The 17581-nt window shown below is 38.9% G+C and overlaps 1 protein-coding gene across 1 annotated transcript in view; it reads left to right on the forward strand.

Annotated features, from left to right (window-relative positions):
- Positions 1-17370, forward strand: part of BICC1 (BicC family RNA binding protein 1) — a 158383-nt gene extending 141013 nt beyond the window's left edge. Inside the window, 6 exon segments of the mRNA XM_060768958.2 lie at positions 1022-1061; positions 2930-3084; positions 7690-7843; positions 9987-10147; positions 11449-11548; positions 14581-17370. Of these exon segments, the coding sequence (XP_060624941.2) occupies positions 1022-1061; positions 2930-3084; positions 7690-7843; positions 9987-10147; positions 11449-11548; positions 14581-14711 (741 nt within the window). The 3' untranslated portion in view covers positions 14712-17370.
- The last annotated feature ends 211 nt before the right edge of the window (positions 17371-17581 follow it).

The following is a 17581-nucleotide window of genomic DNA, read 5'->3' on the forward strand; positions in this document are numbered from 1 at the left end:
TTAGGAATTTATAGGTTAACACCAGCATTTTGAATTGCGCTCAGAAGCTAATTGGCAGCCAGTGGAGCTGGCGCAACAGAGGAGTAGTATGCTCCCTGTACCCCGCTCCTGTTAGTAATCTGGCTGCCGCTCGTTGGACTAGTTGGAGCTTCCAGGCAGTCTTCAGAGGCAACCCCAAGTATAGAGCGTTGCAGTAATCTAAACGGGATGTAACCAGAGCGTGGACCACCATTGTTAGGTTTCTTTTTGTCATTAAGCAGCTATTCTTTATTTATTTATGTTGAAATTATCCACACTAATTTCACTGGAAATCATCATTCCTGTAATCACACTGTGAGTATTGTGTGCCTTTATCTCATAGTCAGCATAGTTGCAACTGACTGCAGAAAGGGGAGTGTTTGGGAGAATTTCAAGGAGTCTTTCACAACAGCAATAGCAAAAAAAGTGATTCACAACAGAACAAACCAGAAGAGTGAGAAACAAAACAGTTGACAAAATGGAATGACGTGGTTGCTCCCACATGACTCTAAGAATGTTTAAAGTCTTTTCCCCATGTGGTTTTGCTTTACTGCATGTTTACATAACACACAAGCAGCTTGTCCCCTAACAGATGACTCTTGATCCCATATGTTTTCTAGGTAGCCAGTCTCAATACAATGTTCCTGAAGCAGCACAGGGAGAGCAATTGCTTGTACTCCACTAGTACAAAAAGCAGTGTTTTTAGGATAGTGATTCCAGTAGAGGTTACTTTGCAAAAGAAACTGTTTTTGGAAAAAAAAATAGGCTGTAGATTTTCCCAGACTTTTACTCAAAGGTACTATTGCCCTAATTTGCAAGTTTTAAATGAAAGTTTTAAGTATATCAGAGGTGGAGTCCTGGCTCATTGCTGTTTAGTTCTTTTCATTCTTCCTAGACAAACTTATGGACCATGGTAAAATCTTTGTGGTTTGAAGAGTACAGAACTGGCATGACATTTAGCTAGAGCAGTGATTAAGCTCCCTTCTCTCTGTCTCATTTTTAGGCATTTGACTATGAACAGAAGAAGCTATTAGCAACCAAAGGTATGTGGGACAACTGTGACTTGTAGCATATATCTGTTTGTTAGTAGCACAATGAAAGTGGTCCTGCTTCCTTCTCCCCACCCTTCTCTACCCTGCTGCCCAGAGATTTGGCTGCCTTGGTTGCTAAATGGGAGAAACTGTGTCTTAGACAACTCGTTTTCCATTCCAAGATTTTCTCTATATAAAAAGTTTCAATGTCGTGTTACATTTTACGTGAGAAAACACTGTAATCCTGAAACATCTTGGCCCATGATAAATGTGTCCTGAGGCAGATAGCTCGAAAAGATGTTCCAAAGGTTCCAGTTTTATTAGTCTTTTATGTGACGCTTTACATTTTAAAAATATGTAGGTCTTACATACAGGTTCACCCCAGTATAACTGTGCTATCTCTTCTTTTATGACACTTTGGTGGGAGAGCTGTTCACAAACTGCCTGATAGCATGCTGTAAATACAAAGGCACTTCAATAAGTTCATGCCTCCCCTAACACATGATAATGGATGGTAAATGAATACGCCAGTTATTATGCCCTATTATATGGAATGGAAATGAAAGATATTGTAACAGTTACATCCTTATCATAGCTCTGGGACATCCATTGGAGAAATAAAAGAGGATACAATTTAATCAGTGAACCAAGAACACTAATTCAGATTAAAAACTATGTGTACTAATGCTACAATATAATGGCTAAAATTCTAGATCGAGGAGGTAGAGTCACATGGCAATTGTACAACATCACTTTCTTAATGAATTGAATCACTATAGGACCAAATGGACAGTGCCCATCAGTGGGCAAACGTGCATCAGTGCTCAATCCTGTAGAATTTGTAGCTCTGTATACAATATATGTCTCAATTTTCACAAGTTTGAAATGTAGATAGTAGGCATGGTTAGGTTCGGTCGGAATCTTCATAATTCAGTTGGTGTTTCCAAGGTGCCAGTCAGCCTTTTCTCCACCCCTTAGAAACGTTTCACCCACTCACATGCTCTTAATTACTAACTCTCTTTTTCATTTTTCTCCAATTGATAGTTCCATACTTGTTCGATGTGGTCATCACAGTTTGCTTTTTGGATGGAGCAGTTTTGTCCCAATAGAGTTTTTAATACCTGTTATTTCCCATGTGTAACTTTTATCTAGAATACCTGTACTGAACTCTGTTCCTTTCCCCACTCATACCACTTAATCTCAATTTTTCAGATTTCACTTCTATGATGATTGACAGTTTTGCTGCACATGCTCCGAATCCCTAACCATTAGCCATGCATCCCATATGTGATTTATCAACATATGGGGACCCAAGCTGGGGAGCCATTGAGCTCAAATCCCTTTCTCCCTCTATAGTTTGAATCCAAAGTATAGAATTCTTGAATTGAGTGATCTGCACTCTTAGCTTTAATTTCTGTTTTTTTTTTCCAGCACTCCTCTTTATCCATATATAATCATAACTAAGCATGCCATTTTCAGTTTTGGGAATGTATTTATTTTAATCTGCTAGTTTTTTATTTTATTAAATCCTGCCCCTTATTTTTACAGACTGTCGATGTTTTAGCTGCCTAGCAGTCTGCACCCGTCTCTAAATTTTGCTATTAATATGGATGATTGACTGAGATAGAGATTTGTATGTACACTTATTCACATCAGTTGCATCACACATTTCCTTCTCCATTTCCTTCTCCATCATATCTGCCCACATATACAGAGTCTTAAGTTTGAACTGGATCTTCCCAATATGCAGTGAGGCAAAGGCTGAGAGAAAAGAGTTTCTGGATTTCTGTGTTCTACATGTAAAAATTTGTCTAACAAATACTTCCCCAAATGAATACAAGAAAAAAATCTTACACACATTACTTTTTCATATCTTTAAGCAATGTTGAAAAAGCCAGTTGTCACAGAGGTGAGAACACCCACGAATACATGGAGTGGACTTGGCTTTTCCAAATCCATGCCAGCTGAAACTATTAAGGAATTAAGGAGAGCAAACCATGTATCATACAAACCATCTATGTCAACCACTTACGAGGTATGTACAACAGAAGTGAGTAAAGCACAGCCTCTAGGGTTCAAAATGCATGTTTAAAATGCTTCAATATGAACCTGTTAGAAATCTATGCTCCTCTGGGAAGGGTCTTCTCTCTGTCACATTATCCACTCAAGGATGTTTGGTGGAGACAAGGAAGAGGGCCTTTTTGATGGCCACTCCCAAACTTTGGAACTCCCTCCCAAGAGAGATGAAGGACCTTATCACATTCGGAAATATGCCATGTCTAAAACTGTTTGGGAATGATTTCAAACTGGTCCCATCACATGACGTTTGCCCCATTCTGTCAGTATTCTGTTGGAATTTGTCTGCAAAGCATCACAGAAATTGATTATTTGCAGACGGAATTGTAATCGTGTTTTTTGAAATACTACTGATTTTTCCATTGCTGAAGTGCCGTTTTTGTGTGTGATAGGAAAATCTGTATGCATCCCGTCAGCAAAAATACGTTTTAAAAGGTCATAAAGTCATGTAGGGGTGTTTTGAATGTATAGAGAGGAGCCAGCCTTCCATGGTGTGATGACTCAAAGTGCAGTATTTTCAAGTCATATGACTCGTAATAATCAGATGTGATGAGGAGAGTATGCATCCCGTCTCAATACAGTATGCATCCAGTCCTGAAAAAATATGGGATGCATACCAATATAAATGTATCATATCCCAGTGTGATAAGGTCCCATCCTTGCTTGTCTTTTGCATGCAACTTAAGACATTTCTTTGTCATCGGGCATTTGGGGGAGGATGAGCAGGGGTGGCTCAAGGCAGTACGCAAATTACATTTTGTGTAGAGCACGCGTTGGGGGGGCACCCTTGAGTCGTCCCTGCCACAAGGCAGCTCGCTCTGCCTCCCTCCTTGTGTAAGGCCCTCGACATGGCCATGGCCATAGAGGGGGCCTTCCCCGCCCGCCACCTGCGCCCTCCGGTCTCGGAGGATGCGAGGGGCGGGTGTAAGGCCCTCGCCATGGCCACGGCTATGGAAGGGGCCTTTCCCGCTCGCCTCTCGTGCCCTCCGACCTCAGAGGACACGAGAGGCGAGTGTAAGGCCCTCGCCATGGCCGTGGCTATGGAGGGGGCCTTTCCCGCTCGCCTCTCACACCCTCCGGCCTCAGAGGATGCGAGAGGCGAGTGTAAGGCCCTCGTCATGGCCGCGGCTATGGAGGGGGGCTTTCCCGCTCACCTCTCGTGCCCTCCGGCCTCGGAGGATGCGAGAGGTGAATACAAGGCCCTCGCCATGGCCGCGGCTATGGAGGAGGCCTTTCCCGCTCGCCTCTCGCGCCCTCCGACACACACACACACATATCTCTCTCTCTCTCTCTCTCTCTCTCTCTCAGTTATTGGTTGGGGGGGGGGGGTTTGCCAAAATACTATTTGCTTACCATTGAAAATTACCTCGGGCCGCCTCTGAGGATGAGGGGCACACTGCTGAGGAGGTTGCAAGGGGTGTTGGGAAGAATATTTAGCTTTAAATGTAATTTGAACTGTATGAGTGTTTTATTGTGTCTTGGCTGTATTTTAACTTGTATCCATGTCACCAATATTTAAGTGTTTTTAAAATGTTTTTTTTAATTTGGTATGTTTTTGCATTTATTGGGTTGTGTCACCCACCTTAAGTCTCCATGGGGAGAAAGGTGGAATACAAATAAGGATGATGATGATGACAATGACAACAATAACAACAACAACAACAATTTTTCAGGGGTCTCGCATGAGAAAGTCTACCATAACATTGTTGAGTGGGGAATTGAGACAATCTAAGCAGACTCCTTGTTTCTCATTTTAGAACCTTATACATTGTGTTTCTCTAGCTCATTGGTTCTCAACCTGGGGTCCCCAGATGTTTTTGGCCTACAACACCCAGAAATCCTAACAGCTGGTAAACTAGCTGGGATTTCTGGGAGTTGTAGGCCAAAAACATCTGGGGACCCCAGGTTGAGAACCACTGCCTAGCTGCATTTTTTCTTAGTCTTTAGCACTGAGAGTAGGCTTGGGTAACCACGGAAAAATTTGGTTCTAAACTCGTTTCGTTTTTAGGGGGGCCCTTGCGTTTCGTTTTTTTTAAAGAATTCCGAAATTTTCCTTTAAAAAAGTTCGAAATATACGAAATTTTGTAAAATTACGAATCGATTCGTTAATGGCGGACGCGATTGCGCAATATGCTAAAAAAAACCCTCCAAATGGGACAGGGGGAACTTCTGAAGCTTCCCTCTCCCTCTGTTGTTGACTGTTGGTGTGATAATTTATTTTTTATCACTGATAAAACAAACAACAACTATAAAACTTGCACCAGACATACGGGAATAATTACGAAACAATTTCGAAACAATTTTGAACCAATTACGAAACAATATGAAATAAATTGGAAAAATTGTTTCGATTTTTAAATACTCCTCACAGTAGTCCTGCATGGCTCAATATTGGATCGTAAGCTAATTTAAATACGAATTAATAACTAATTACGAAATTAACAAACTAAACCGCCCAAGCCTACTGCAGAGCTCTCTTTATAGCAGGTCCAGAACTGTAGGAGCAGTGCCATATTTTTCCTAAGCCATAAACAATTTGTGTTGTGCTCCCATTTGATCTGGTTACATAGACTGATATGATAATTTCTGATGCATTGCATAATTTCTGAATGAAAAGCAGTTATGAAATTTAAAACCATGGCAGACAGTTACACATCCTTACAAATTCCATTTTTCTTGCCAAGTTGTATTATTGCATTAAATCAGATATAGGCTTTATGTAAATCCACTGCTTATCATTTGGATGGATGCATATAATAAAATGGGTTTTCCTTAAATGGATGGATGCAAATAATAAAATGAGTTTAGCTTTGTGCACATTATTCTTCCGAGAGAGAGAGAGAGTAAGAGTATATATGCTTTCCAGTATGTTTCATATTATATTCCAGGCATTTTACTTTTGTTTCCTTTTTCTAAGAAGCTTATTGTGAGACTCAAATGTTTTCTGTGTCTGAGTCACTTGGCTCCAACCCAAAACCAAACCACAGCCTGGGTTCCTTGCTCTGTAAACTATTTCTTCAGAGCCTTTGGTGCTCATTGTTTTCGCTGTACTTGAGACATGTAGGAAAAATAAAAGCTATCCATTCCTTTCTTTTCTTGCTTCTTCTGGGTTTTCGGAATGTCCATTGGTATTAGAAAGCACTCCTGTCACACCATTTGACATCACTGATTCCAAAACAATTAGCCAAGAAAGCTTGAGTAAGTTTGTAGGTGTGGTCGCAAAGCTGGAAGGAGGACAGGGGGATTTGATTATGATAAGGACAGGGAGAATCCACTTCAAGGTCCCAGTTAAGAGTGACAACAAACCCCTCTTATACTGGTAGGACCCTGCATCCTTTAACAGCTTTGAAAAACATTCCTCAACACGTTTACTTCTGAAGTAGCTGCTGAGCACCTTTCCTTGTAAACAACATTTCTGAGATGTCTCTTATGGAAATTAATTTTTAATCAGTTTTATGAGGAATAGTCTCTGGCAGGTTCTCTTAGCTCCAAATTTCATTTTCTATTATTGAGAGCAGACAATGAGAATTTTCTAATGGCTTTTTAGTTGGCTGCATGTTCAAGCAGTCCCGACTTTGTGGGTTGGAGGGAGCCATAATCTGATCTGCTAATAGATCCTTGCTCAGTATGTATTTTCTGGGTTTTGTGTTGTTCTCCTTGAAGTTTATGATATAATTAATGGCAGAACTGGGGGTTAAAGTGGACAAAATGTGAAAATGTGATTTTTTTAAAAAAGCACATAGCATTTGCTAGGCTATAGGTGATCACTTTATGATAGCATGTGATGATAATGCAAGAACCTTTTATGATGCATCAAAAAGCAATCTGAAAACAATTCTTACCTGATAATGAAATCATATTTCTGAATGTTCCTCTCCTAAAAATTATGATTACATTGAATCTTCCTCCCTGGTGATTCAGACTGCAATTTAGTTTATTCGCATTATTTAAATCCCTGAGCACAGTGCTTTTTGACCTTTAAGGATTTTTCGTCTTTTAGCTGAAGCTTTTACTATCATTTTTATTGTACAGTGTTGGTGGAAGTTCACAATTTAAGGTGATAATAATCTTTTCTGTTAAGTACTGCAGGTCTACAGAAACTATGTCATGGAGAAGAATGTTTAGCTGTTTTGATATTTGATCATGTACTGTTTTTAATATGATTTATGTTTAAAGTGTGGTTTTACTGTTGTAGTTGTAAGGCATTGAATATTTGCCATTATCTATGTGTAAACTGCTTTGAGTCCCCCCAGGAGTGAGAAAAGCGGTATATAAATGCTGTAAATAAATAAATAAATAAGCTTAGCTCTATCTTTGGTGGGTTTCTAAAATGGGAAACACAACCTGGCAATAGGTGGACTATCCAAGAAATACGACTTCTTCTTCTTCCCACTTTCACCCTGCACCACATATACACTGAATGAAATAGGGTAATCCTCCCCAGAGAGCAGAGTACCAGCAAAATGGCTCAAAATGGTCTTTGCACAGGGAATGTGTTGAGATATAATGTCTTCCCATCACAATTTCTACTCCCCACTAACTCCTTCTGGTTTTTTTTTTTCAGGGTTCATCCATTTCTCTCTCAAGATCCAACAGCCGAGAACACTTAGGAAATGGTAGTGACTCTGATAACTGGCGAGATCATAATGGCATTGGTCCCACAGCTCCTAGTGACTTTGTTTCATCCATTGGTAGCCCTAAGAGGAAGCAAAAATCAGGTAATGAATCGCCTTGGTAGATGACCACAGAGAGCTAGACAGGCAGAGTGTGTCCCTGTTGGTTCTCCTTGACCTCCCAGAAGCTTTGGATACCATCAACCATAGTATCCTTCTGGGTCATCTCACTGGGATGGGACTTGGAGGCACTGACCTTTAAAGCCTAGATGATTCAGGTCCAGGCTATTTGGCTGACCACACATCCCCTTGTATGAACCTGCCTGGGCCTTCAGAAGAGGCCATTCTCACAGTCCCACCTCGATCTCAAGCTCGGTTGGTGGGAATGAGACAGAGGGCCTTCCTTCTTGGTGGCTGCCCCTAGTCTCTGGAACTCCCTTCTTCCCAGGGAAGCCAGAACAGCCCCATCCCTCCTTCCAGAGGCAGGTTAAACCTTTTTATTTAGGCAGGCTTTTAAAGATAAGGGTGTTTAAGACCTAGTCAGGGGGTGCTGTGGTTTTTAACTGTTTTGATGGATTTTAACAGTGAATTTTTTTTAGTGCTGCTTGTGTTTAATTCTATGTTAATGTTTGCATTTTTGTATATTTTAAATTGTATGGTAATGTTTTTATGTCAAGCCATTTTGAAAAGCCAGTTTATATTTGTTAAAATTGTTCTTTGTTTAATTATTATATTGTTTTTATGTGTTTTTTTGCACTACAAATAAGATATGTGCAGTGTGCATAGGAATTCATTCATGTTTTTTCAAATTATAATCCGGTTCTCCAACAGTTTGAGGGACTGTGACCTGGCCCTCTGTTTAAAAAGTTTGAGGACCCCTGACTTAGGGTAACATTTTGTTCAAAGTCTAGGGGAAAAAATCACTTAAGTACCTCAAATCTATATAAATAAAAATGTAATGTTCATTTGTGGGATTAACAGAACTCAAAAACCCCTGGACGAATTGACACCAAATTTGGCACAACACACCTAACAACCCAATGTATGTCCTTCACTCAGAAAAATTTGATTTTGTCATTTGGGAGTTGTAGTTGCTGGAATTTATAGTTCACCTAAAAGAGCACTCTGAACTCCACCTACGATGGAATAGAACCAAACTTGGCACACAGAACTCCCATGACCAACAGAAAACACTAGAAGGGTTTGGTGGGCATTGACCTTAAGGCTGGGAGTTGTAGTTCACCTACATCCAGAGAGCACTGTGGACTCAAACAATGATGGATCTGGACCAAACTTGGCACGAATACTCCCTATGCCCAAATATGAACACAGGCGACGTTTGGGGGGAATAGACCTTGACATTTGGGATTTGTAGTTACTGGGATTTATAGTTCACCTACAATCAAAGAGCATTCTGAACCCCACAAACGACAGAATTGAGGCAAATTTCCCACACAGAACCCCCACGACCGACAAGAAATACTTAAGGCCATCCAGTCCAACTCCCTTCACCAGGGCAAGAAAACATAATCAAAGCCCTCCCAACAAAGAGCCATCCAACCATAGATATAGACAGATATGATTCACACACACACACACAGATACAGTATCATAGATTTTAAAGGGACCCCTAAAGAAGTACAATGATATATTGCATGTTCCATACTAGGTAAACCAGACAATCTCCACATCAACACCGACACAGAAACAACAAGGAATACTGTTTACCCACAAGCATAAAGGAATTATATATATATTAGAAACCATTCCTTTATTTTCCAGATCACCAGACTGGGCCACAGCAACGCGTGGCAGGAGACGGCTAGTTTTAATTATAAATCCTCAAATACTAAAGCATAAAAACTTGGGCCTTCTGAAAATGGCAACTCTGAATTGTATTCATTCTTTTTGACCATATAATGTGTAGTTCAGCATCATTCCCTGATATTAAGTGTTTCCATACACACGCCATGTTGTGGCATATGAAGTATAGAGAAGTGCATTAGGTAGTAGAATTGACCCAGGGATGCTGTTTTCTAACAGGAGAGCCCTAATAGGAAGTTGTTCCTTGATATTTCTGGTCTTTTACTTTCTTCTACAGTACTTCCATGAAAGTAGAAATCTTAAGGCTTGATACTGGGGAATTTGCTTATCCTGTGTGCAGTTTACATAGTCAAATGGTTTTTTTCTTAGAAATGAAATGCAAACTGATTTGAAACTCAAAGACACTTCCTTTCTGAACTTGCAGCTGAACATTATCTCAGCAGCAGCAATTACATGGACTGCATCTCCTCACTGACAGGAAGTAATGGCTGTAACTTGAACAGTCTATTTAAGGGATCTGACCTGCCTGAGCTGTTCAGCAAACTGGGTTTGGGCAAATACACAGACATATTCCAGCAACAAGAGGTCAGTGTCTGGAAAAGGCATTTTGTTGTTGTTCCTGCTAGAGTGTTTTGATTACTTTCCAAACTAAATTGGTTAATCACTACCATATGCTGTACTTCATTGACTATTCCATCCAGACCACATATTTATTCTCTGAATGTAGAACGTAGCCAGCTATAGACCTCAGTGCTTTCATAGGGCTGGGCAGAGTGAAGCAACTCTCCATCTTCCGAAACTGATTTCTTTTGTTCAGAATCACTTTGAAATAGATGCTACTTGTAATGAACAGGTTTTTAATCTGCAGCATGTATGCCATTTGTGGCAATCACATGTGGCAACATAGGTAGGACCAGGAAGGTTTTATCACCCTGGATGAGAATCAGGTCTCGGTCTCTAACAGTTTGTCTGAATCCTGGCCAGATCAGGCCCACCCATTAAGCAAAATTAGACAACAATCAGAGGCAGAAAATTTTTGGCTTCACATAATAGTATCACATTCTCATATGTTTACTCTCAAAGAAGTGGCAGAAGTGCTTTTCTGCCACAGATACCAAAATAACATAGTAGGTCTTGGAGGTGTAGGAATGACACTGTTTGAATACATAATTTAGTATAAACCAAATGGTTGATTGTATTTATTCTGTGCATTTCTACTCCGCCCTTTTCCCCCCATAACAACAATGCTAGTAATTTGACTTTAGGCTGAGCTCTGTATGAAAGATGTTTCTTTGCTATGCATTCTCTCATGTGGTGTTTGTCATAGAGCAGAAAGCGATTAAGAACAGATAGCATTCAGAAATTGAGAACTCTTTCTCAATTTTTCATCTGTTTCTTTTCACATCCTTTTGGCAACACTAATCGCATTAACTGTATGGCTGCTATCAGGACTTTACAGGCATCTGAGAACTCATTTACCTATATAGATAGAATGCCATGGAAGCAGTCCTTGACTTCTTGACATTCTTACAAAAATACATAAAATCTATTTTTCCCAAATAGAAACCTGTAAGAAATGAGTTTTTTTTTACTATTTTGAATAATACTTTGATTGATCGTGTGTGTATGTATAAAAATAAGAGAGAGTAAGTCCCACTGAATGCATTAGGACTTATGTCTGAGTAGATGTATATAGGTTTGAACCACAAATCACTTTTTATGTTTCCTTTTTGGAGAATAAATGTAATCTAGCAGGATAAAAACACGATATCCTCTGTGAAGTGTGTGTATGTGTGTGTGTGGAGGGGGTGTGTGTATATGTTTGAATGTTAGCATGAGATTCCTGTATTTTTTTTCTTTCTTCTTATTGCTTACTCTTTTTGTAGATTGATCTGCAGACCTTCCTCACACTCACAGATCAGGATCTGAAAGAGCTAGGAATCACTACTTTTGGTGCACGAAGGAAAATGCTACTTGCAATCTCAGGTAAACACAAATAGGTGGCTTTTACGTATTCTGCGAGTTTCTTATATTTTCCCTTTTTATTGATGATTACGCTTTAACATTTGTTTTGAGGGTGCTCAAGGTAGTTCACACACATTGTTTGTAAACCTAATCACCAGTGACAGCATATTCCTATCCACGTCTATTCAGAGTCAGTGAGACTTACTCCCAGGTATTTGGAATCGCAATAGAGTCTTAGCATGTTTTGAAGTAGCTTAATTCTACATGAAAGGCACTGCAGACTACTTCAACCAGAGAAATCAGCCATAGCAGAGCACCTGATGAACCAACCTGGACACAGCATTTTATTTGAGAACACAGAAATGCTGGACCACTCTCACAACTACACAACTATGTCAGACTACACAGAGAAGCCATTGAAATACACAAGCGTGTGGACAATTTCAACAGAAAGGAGGAAACGATGAAAATGAACAAAATCTGGCTACCAGTATTTAAAAAAACTCTAAAATTTCAACAGCACAACAACAGAGAGGAAGCAGGCAGGGACATCTAATTACCTCTCAACAAAAGTTTGCTCCAGGCACAGTCAGCCCATTGTATGCTAATCAAGGAGGTCAGTTGAAACATTCACACCTAGCTCCAGCAAACAAGAGTCCTTTGTCTCACCCTGGTCATTCCACAGATATATAAACCCATTTTCCTAGTTCCAACAGACCTCACTACCTCTGAGGATGCTTGCCATAGATGCAGGCGAAACGTCAGGAGAGAATGCCTCTAGACCATGGCCATACAGCCCGAAAAAACCTACAACAACCCAGCTTAATTCTAATGCAAAACCTGACCACAGATTTGTCCATACAGTTGCCAGGTCTGAAATACAATGCTGCATTTTTCTGGAGAAACTTTTTTGGAAACCTCAGATATGCTCATTAAACAACTGCCTCAGATTCCATTGGATTCAGAATGACAGCAAGTCATTCTCAGGTGGTCAGCTAAGCCAAGGACCACTTTTCAGGTTTGGGCAGATATAAAAGAGGTGCTTGGCCTAGAGGGAAGAACTTGGCAGATTTTAAAATAAAAAGATACAATTGTTTTGATAGAATACTTTTCAAATAATATTTATGTTTCTATGTCTCAGTTTCATTACCAAAAATAAAACAGCTCCTTTCATTACAATTCATCAATTAAAATATATAAATATTAATGTTATTGTTAACAAATCACACCATGATTATGTCACATTAAGTTGACAGAATTCAACTATTATTGTTATCTTGACATTTTTATTATTATTATTATTATTATTATTATTATTATTATTTCTTGCCCACCTCTCCTCATGGCTCGAGGCAGGTTACAGCATTACTGAAACATAAACAAACACATAATCATTTTAAAACACTTTGTAAAATACATATATTAAAACATATTTCCATATAATACATATTAAAATACACAAAACATAAATTAGGCATACAATGGAGGTTAAAATTCATCATTAAAACTGTCTGGATAGGCCTGCCAGAAGAGATGGGTCTTCACTTGCATCCTTAATTCAGACAGTTGATCCAGCTGTCGGAGCTCTACTGGCAGATCATTCCACAGTTATGGAGCGATCAATGATAAGGTCCTCTGGGGTGGTTGCCAGTTATACGTAGTAACTGCCCCCAGAGGACCTAAGTGTGTGGAGTGGATTGTACAAGAGAAGGAAATCTTTTAGGTAACCTGGACCCAAAGCATATAGGGCTTTAAAGGTCAAAACCAACTGCCTCTAATACTGCAGTCACTGGGATAACTAGTATCATAGTCTGGGTTGCTGCTATAGTATATTTAAGCAGTTTGCTCCCATGTGTTGATGCCAAATTTGATGCCTGGGGGGACTCTGGGGCAAGAAAAAAAAAGGTTAGCAGTACATCTACCCCAGGGGTCACAATTTGCCCTGCTTAAAGCGGTAAAAAAAACCTCCTCGGACAAAATGTAATTGCTTACCCTATATCCTGGTGTATAAGTCTGTGAAGTTTAGTCACAAAATCAATAAAAAAAGGATTTGACGTATCCATACGTCACTGTGAGTACCGTAGATTAACTTACTCCCCCCCAAAAAGTCATCTCCTTCTCAAAGGAGACTGTCAAAAAGTGAGACCTTAATATATCCTGGAAAAAAATCCAAAAGGAACACCAACCCCTTCAACTCTCTTTGTTGTAAGACTGTTTCTGGCTTTTTTGAGTGCCTGAATGGGGAAATAGTGACAAGATCCAGGGGTGGTTGATCCCTGGAGGTGACTGGTGCTTTCAACTCCCCTTGGAATGGCCCTTGACTTGGTCATATCCCCTGTTCACATCCATATGCATAATTTTGGCTCCAAAACCTCATCTTATACATGAAATAAACTCATACATGAAACATTCACCTACAAAAATAAATGTCACATTTATTTTTCCGTTTGTGAATTATTTATAGTTGTAATGATTGCTTATGTACTGTCTAATTATGATTAATGTTTAATTGTGGTTTTATTATTGTGGTTGTTATGGATTGGCATCGCGTCAGTGTCCAATGTATTTGCCAGTTATGTGTAAACCGCTTTGAGTCCCCCTAGGGTTGAGAAAAGCGGTATAGAAATACTCAGAGGTGGCCCTAGGTAATTTTCAATGGTAAGCAAACAGTATTTTGCCCCCCCCCCCCAATCAATCACTGATAGATATTTTCTGTTCGTCGTGGGAGTTCTGTGTGCCATATTTGGTTCAATTCCATCATTGGTGGAGTTCAGAATGCTCTTTGATTGTAGGTGAACTATACATCCCAGAAACTACAACTCGCATATGTCAAGGTCTATTTTCCCCCTAGAGTGTCTCAAGAGCGCCCCTGGGCAAAATCAACTATACTGCAAATGCTTACTTTGCGTAACGGGTTGAGCCGCCCCTGGAAATACTGTAAATAAATAAATTGATTGTTTTGATTTTGTTAAAAGTAACTATTGATAGTATTAATTTTATGGGTGCTGTTTAATTGTTTTTTTAATGAGAATTTTTTCTTTTCCTTTGCACAGAACTGAATAAAAACCGGAGAAAACTGTTTGACCCCTCCAATATCCGTGCTTCATTTCTAGAAGGCGGTGCTAGTGGAAGGTTGCCACGTCAGTATCATTCAGACATTGCGAGTGTGAGTGGTCGCTGGTAGCAGCCAGTGGAGGCTCTCACAGTTGACTGCACAAAGTGGCATGGCAATCCTGTGGACGGCCATCACTGCACACCACCCTCTGCACTTTGGGAGTTTAGGTAACAAGGACCAAAGCCTTCTTTTCTGCACAAAAACATGTGCCAAAAAGAGAGAGAGAACAATTGTCTGTCTTTCCAAACACCAAATGTGGATTATGTTTTACTCATGTAGATTGGATGGAATTTGCAAGAATAATATAGGGTTCTTTATTTAGTATTTTATTACTTATTATAACTATATTGTATGCACTGAATTTTTTTTTACTTCTTTGAATGGAGAATGAAGGGCTGGGATGCCAGAGGGTATGTGGTTTTTATCAAGAAGGTATTTCTGGTACTTCTTAATAATTAATTGAGGTCTTTCTGCACTTTACGTGTTCTGATTGCTTGTCCTGTGGAAATTATATTGTTTTTCTCTGAATTCCACAGGGGGAAAAATGTCATATTGGCACTAATCAACATTTGCCAGGTTTGTTCCCACATGAGATGATAAATCTTTCTATAAAGGGTACTAGCAAAACAAATTTTGATCTTTATTATTTTTTTACTTTATTTTTGGAGAAGTCTTTCACAATCAGGTCTCTTGGTATTGGACTCAAACCCCTTTTCACTTTTGGGAGGCAGTCTAACAAATCCTTGAAATTAAGTTTGTGCACTGTAAAAGATGCAATGAAAGACCAAACAGGCATTATTGACACCAGTTAACCCTATTTAGCTGCTGCCTGTAATGCTAAAACTGATTTTAATGGTTGTCTGAAAGCAAAAGACTCTTTTAGTATAAACTGCCACTAAAGGACACTTTATTTATAGCAAATGTCTTATTTTTTAGAATCTGTACACTTACAGTGCATAAGAGTAAACTGATCTACTAAAAGGTTTAGAGAATGGAAGGCAATTCAACTTACTGGACCTCTGGGCCATTGCTTTGTTTAAACAGAGCATTAATTTCATTTGACAAGACAGCACTGTTGCATTTTTTTCAAAAAGGACATTGCTTACATGGCTCTTTATTCATTAATTCATATAGAACAACAGGAACTCAAATAGCTGCAATTCCATCTCTCTTCGTGGTTGATATAAGTTTGCAATTGTCAGCTATAAACATTGTGAGATGAGCTATTTCCAAAAATCTGTATTGACTCTCATCGGAAAGAATCCATGTTGTGCATGGATAGAGTTAACAGTTGTGTTCTTATACTGTGAAAGATCACGAAATCTGGTTATACTATTTCTCTCTTTTTGCAAATAACTAGATATAAATTTATGAAGGATAGCATGAAGTGCCCGTCTGTGATGCAATATGATGTTTTCCAAACATGAATTTATCAGAAGGAGAAAAACATTCCCATAGCAAATATTGTGAATTACCTGTACTGTAATTTCTTATTTATGTACAATGTACAAACCCTTTAAGGTGGATGTAAACCACTCTTAATGAAGGCATTAGATTTAACCAATTACCATAGTTCTTTTTTATATATGCAAAACGGAGGTGAGAAATAAGTTTTGACACTTTCTGTGGATAATTCTTTTCTGTGGTGAAGAAAAATACACACAAAGGGAATTTTAAAAAGGTGAAAGCACAGACCATACAATAGTAATATGTGACATGTCTACATTAGTTTCAACTATATCAGTGAATACTTTACAGTTAAACAACCTCTTACTGCTACCGAAATAGCCACATCTGTCTCTTGTGTCTTAAAAGGCCTGGGACAGGTTGATACTTTTAGGACTGCATTACCCTTTCCTGTGTTACCAAATCATGTATTATACTGAAAAACAATCATTCTTGTATTTGAGAAATAGCAAGTGCTTCTCTGCATACCCTTTGGAGATCCTGATCTTTAAAACACTAACTTTTTATCATGAATACTCTCTTTGGTATGAATCTCTTTGTGTGTGTACAAATAAGCACTTACGTTAAAGGATCAGGACCCCAATTTGCCCATGTAAATTATCCTACCAAAATAGGAAACTAACTTGGTTTAATCTGTGCCAACTTTGTTCAGTTGAGGATGATGAGCACTTGCAGTCTTTCAGTTTACATTGGGCCCCCACCCCATCCCAACGGGTATTCTTCTCCCACAGAACTGTGTGTGTTGTTATTTTTTTGGTTTTTACTTAAATGCCATGTGTTGTGACAGTATTATGCCTTCAAGATGTAATCATGCTACTGTCATCTATGCTGAAATGAAGAATTTCTCAGAAATAAAAATAAAGATAGGGGCTGCACATACACAAACACAAACTCCACACTGGAAAAAGAACAACTTTCTCACTCCTTTTGATTCCACAAAAGGGAATATGACAATGCGATATCGGTATTGTCAGTGTTGTATTATGCACAAATAGTATTGAAACGTTCGTTTTAAAATTTTGTGCCTTTATAGCGACCAGTTATCTGTAAATATAGAGCAGATACAGATTGTATTTTTTGGGAGGGAAGGGGTCCATTTTAGTGATTTTTTATAAATAAATAAATGAATGAATGAAAGATGGAATTAAACGTTTAAAAATGGGAAGCCTTCAAATTAATCAAATGTTACATGGAAAGAATAAATTTATATAACCTGTTTGTTACACTGCCTATTAAACGTGGTCTGTCATCTTTTGCAAAAGCCTATTCCAGAGTTGATGTTTTTATATGGAATTATTGTCCTAAGGACAACATGAATGCATGCTAATAATTTCGCCAAACCTTTTGTTCTGATGAGAGCCAAAAGGAACCTGGTCTAACTTGTCTAGCTTTTACACAGAGAAAAATATATTTGTGTTCTCATGATGTATGAATTTCTTTTAGTATTGTCAAAGGCTTTCACTGGGTTGTTG

This window comes from Anolis sagrei, chromosome 3 (assembly GCF_037176765.1).
Source record: "Anolis sagrei isolate rAnoSag1 chromosome 3, rAnoSag1.mat, whole genome shotgun sequence".
Lineage (NCBI taxonomy): Eukaryota > Metazoa > Chordata > Lepidosauria > Squamata > Dactyloidae > Anolis > Anolis sagrei.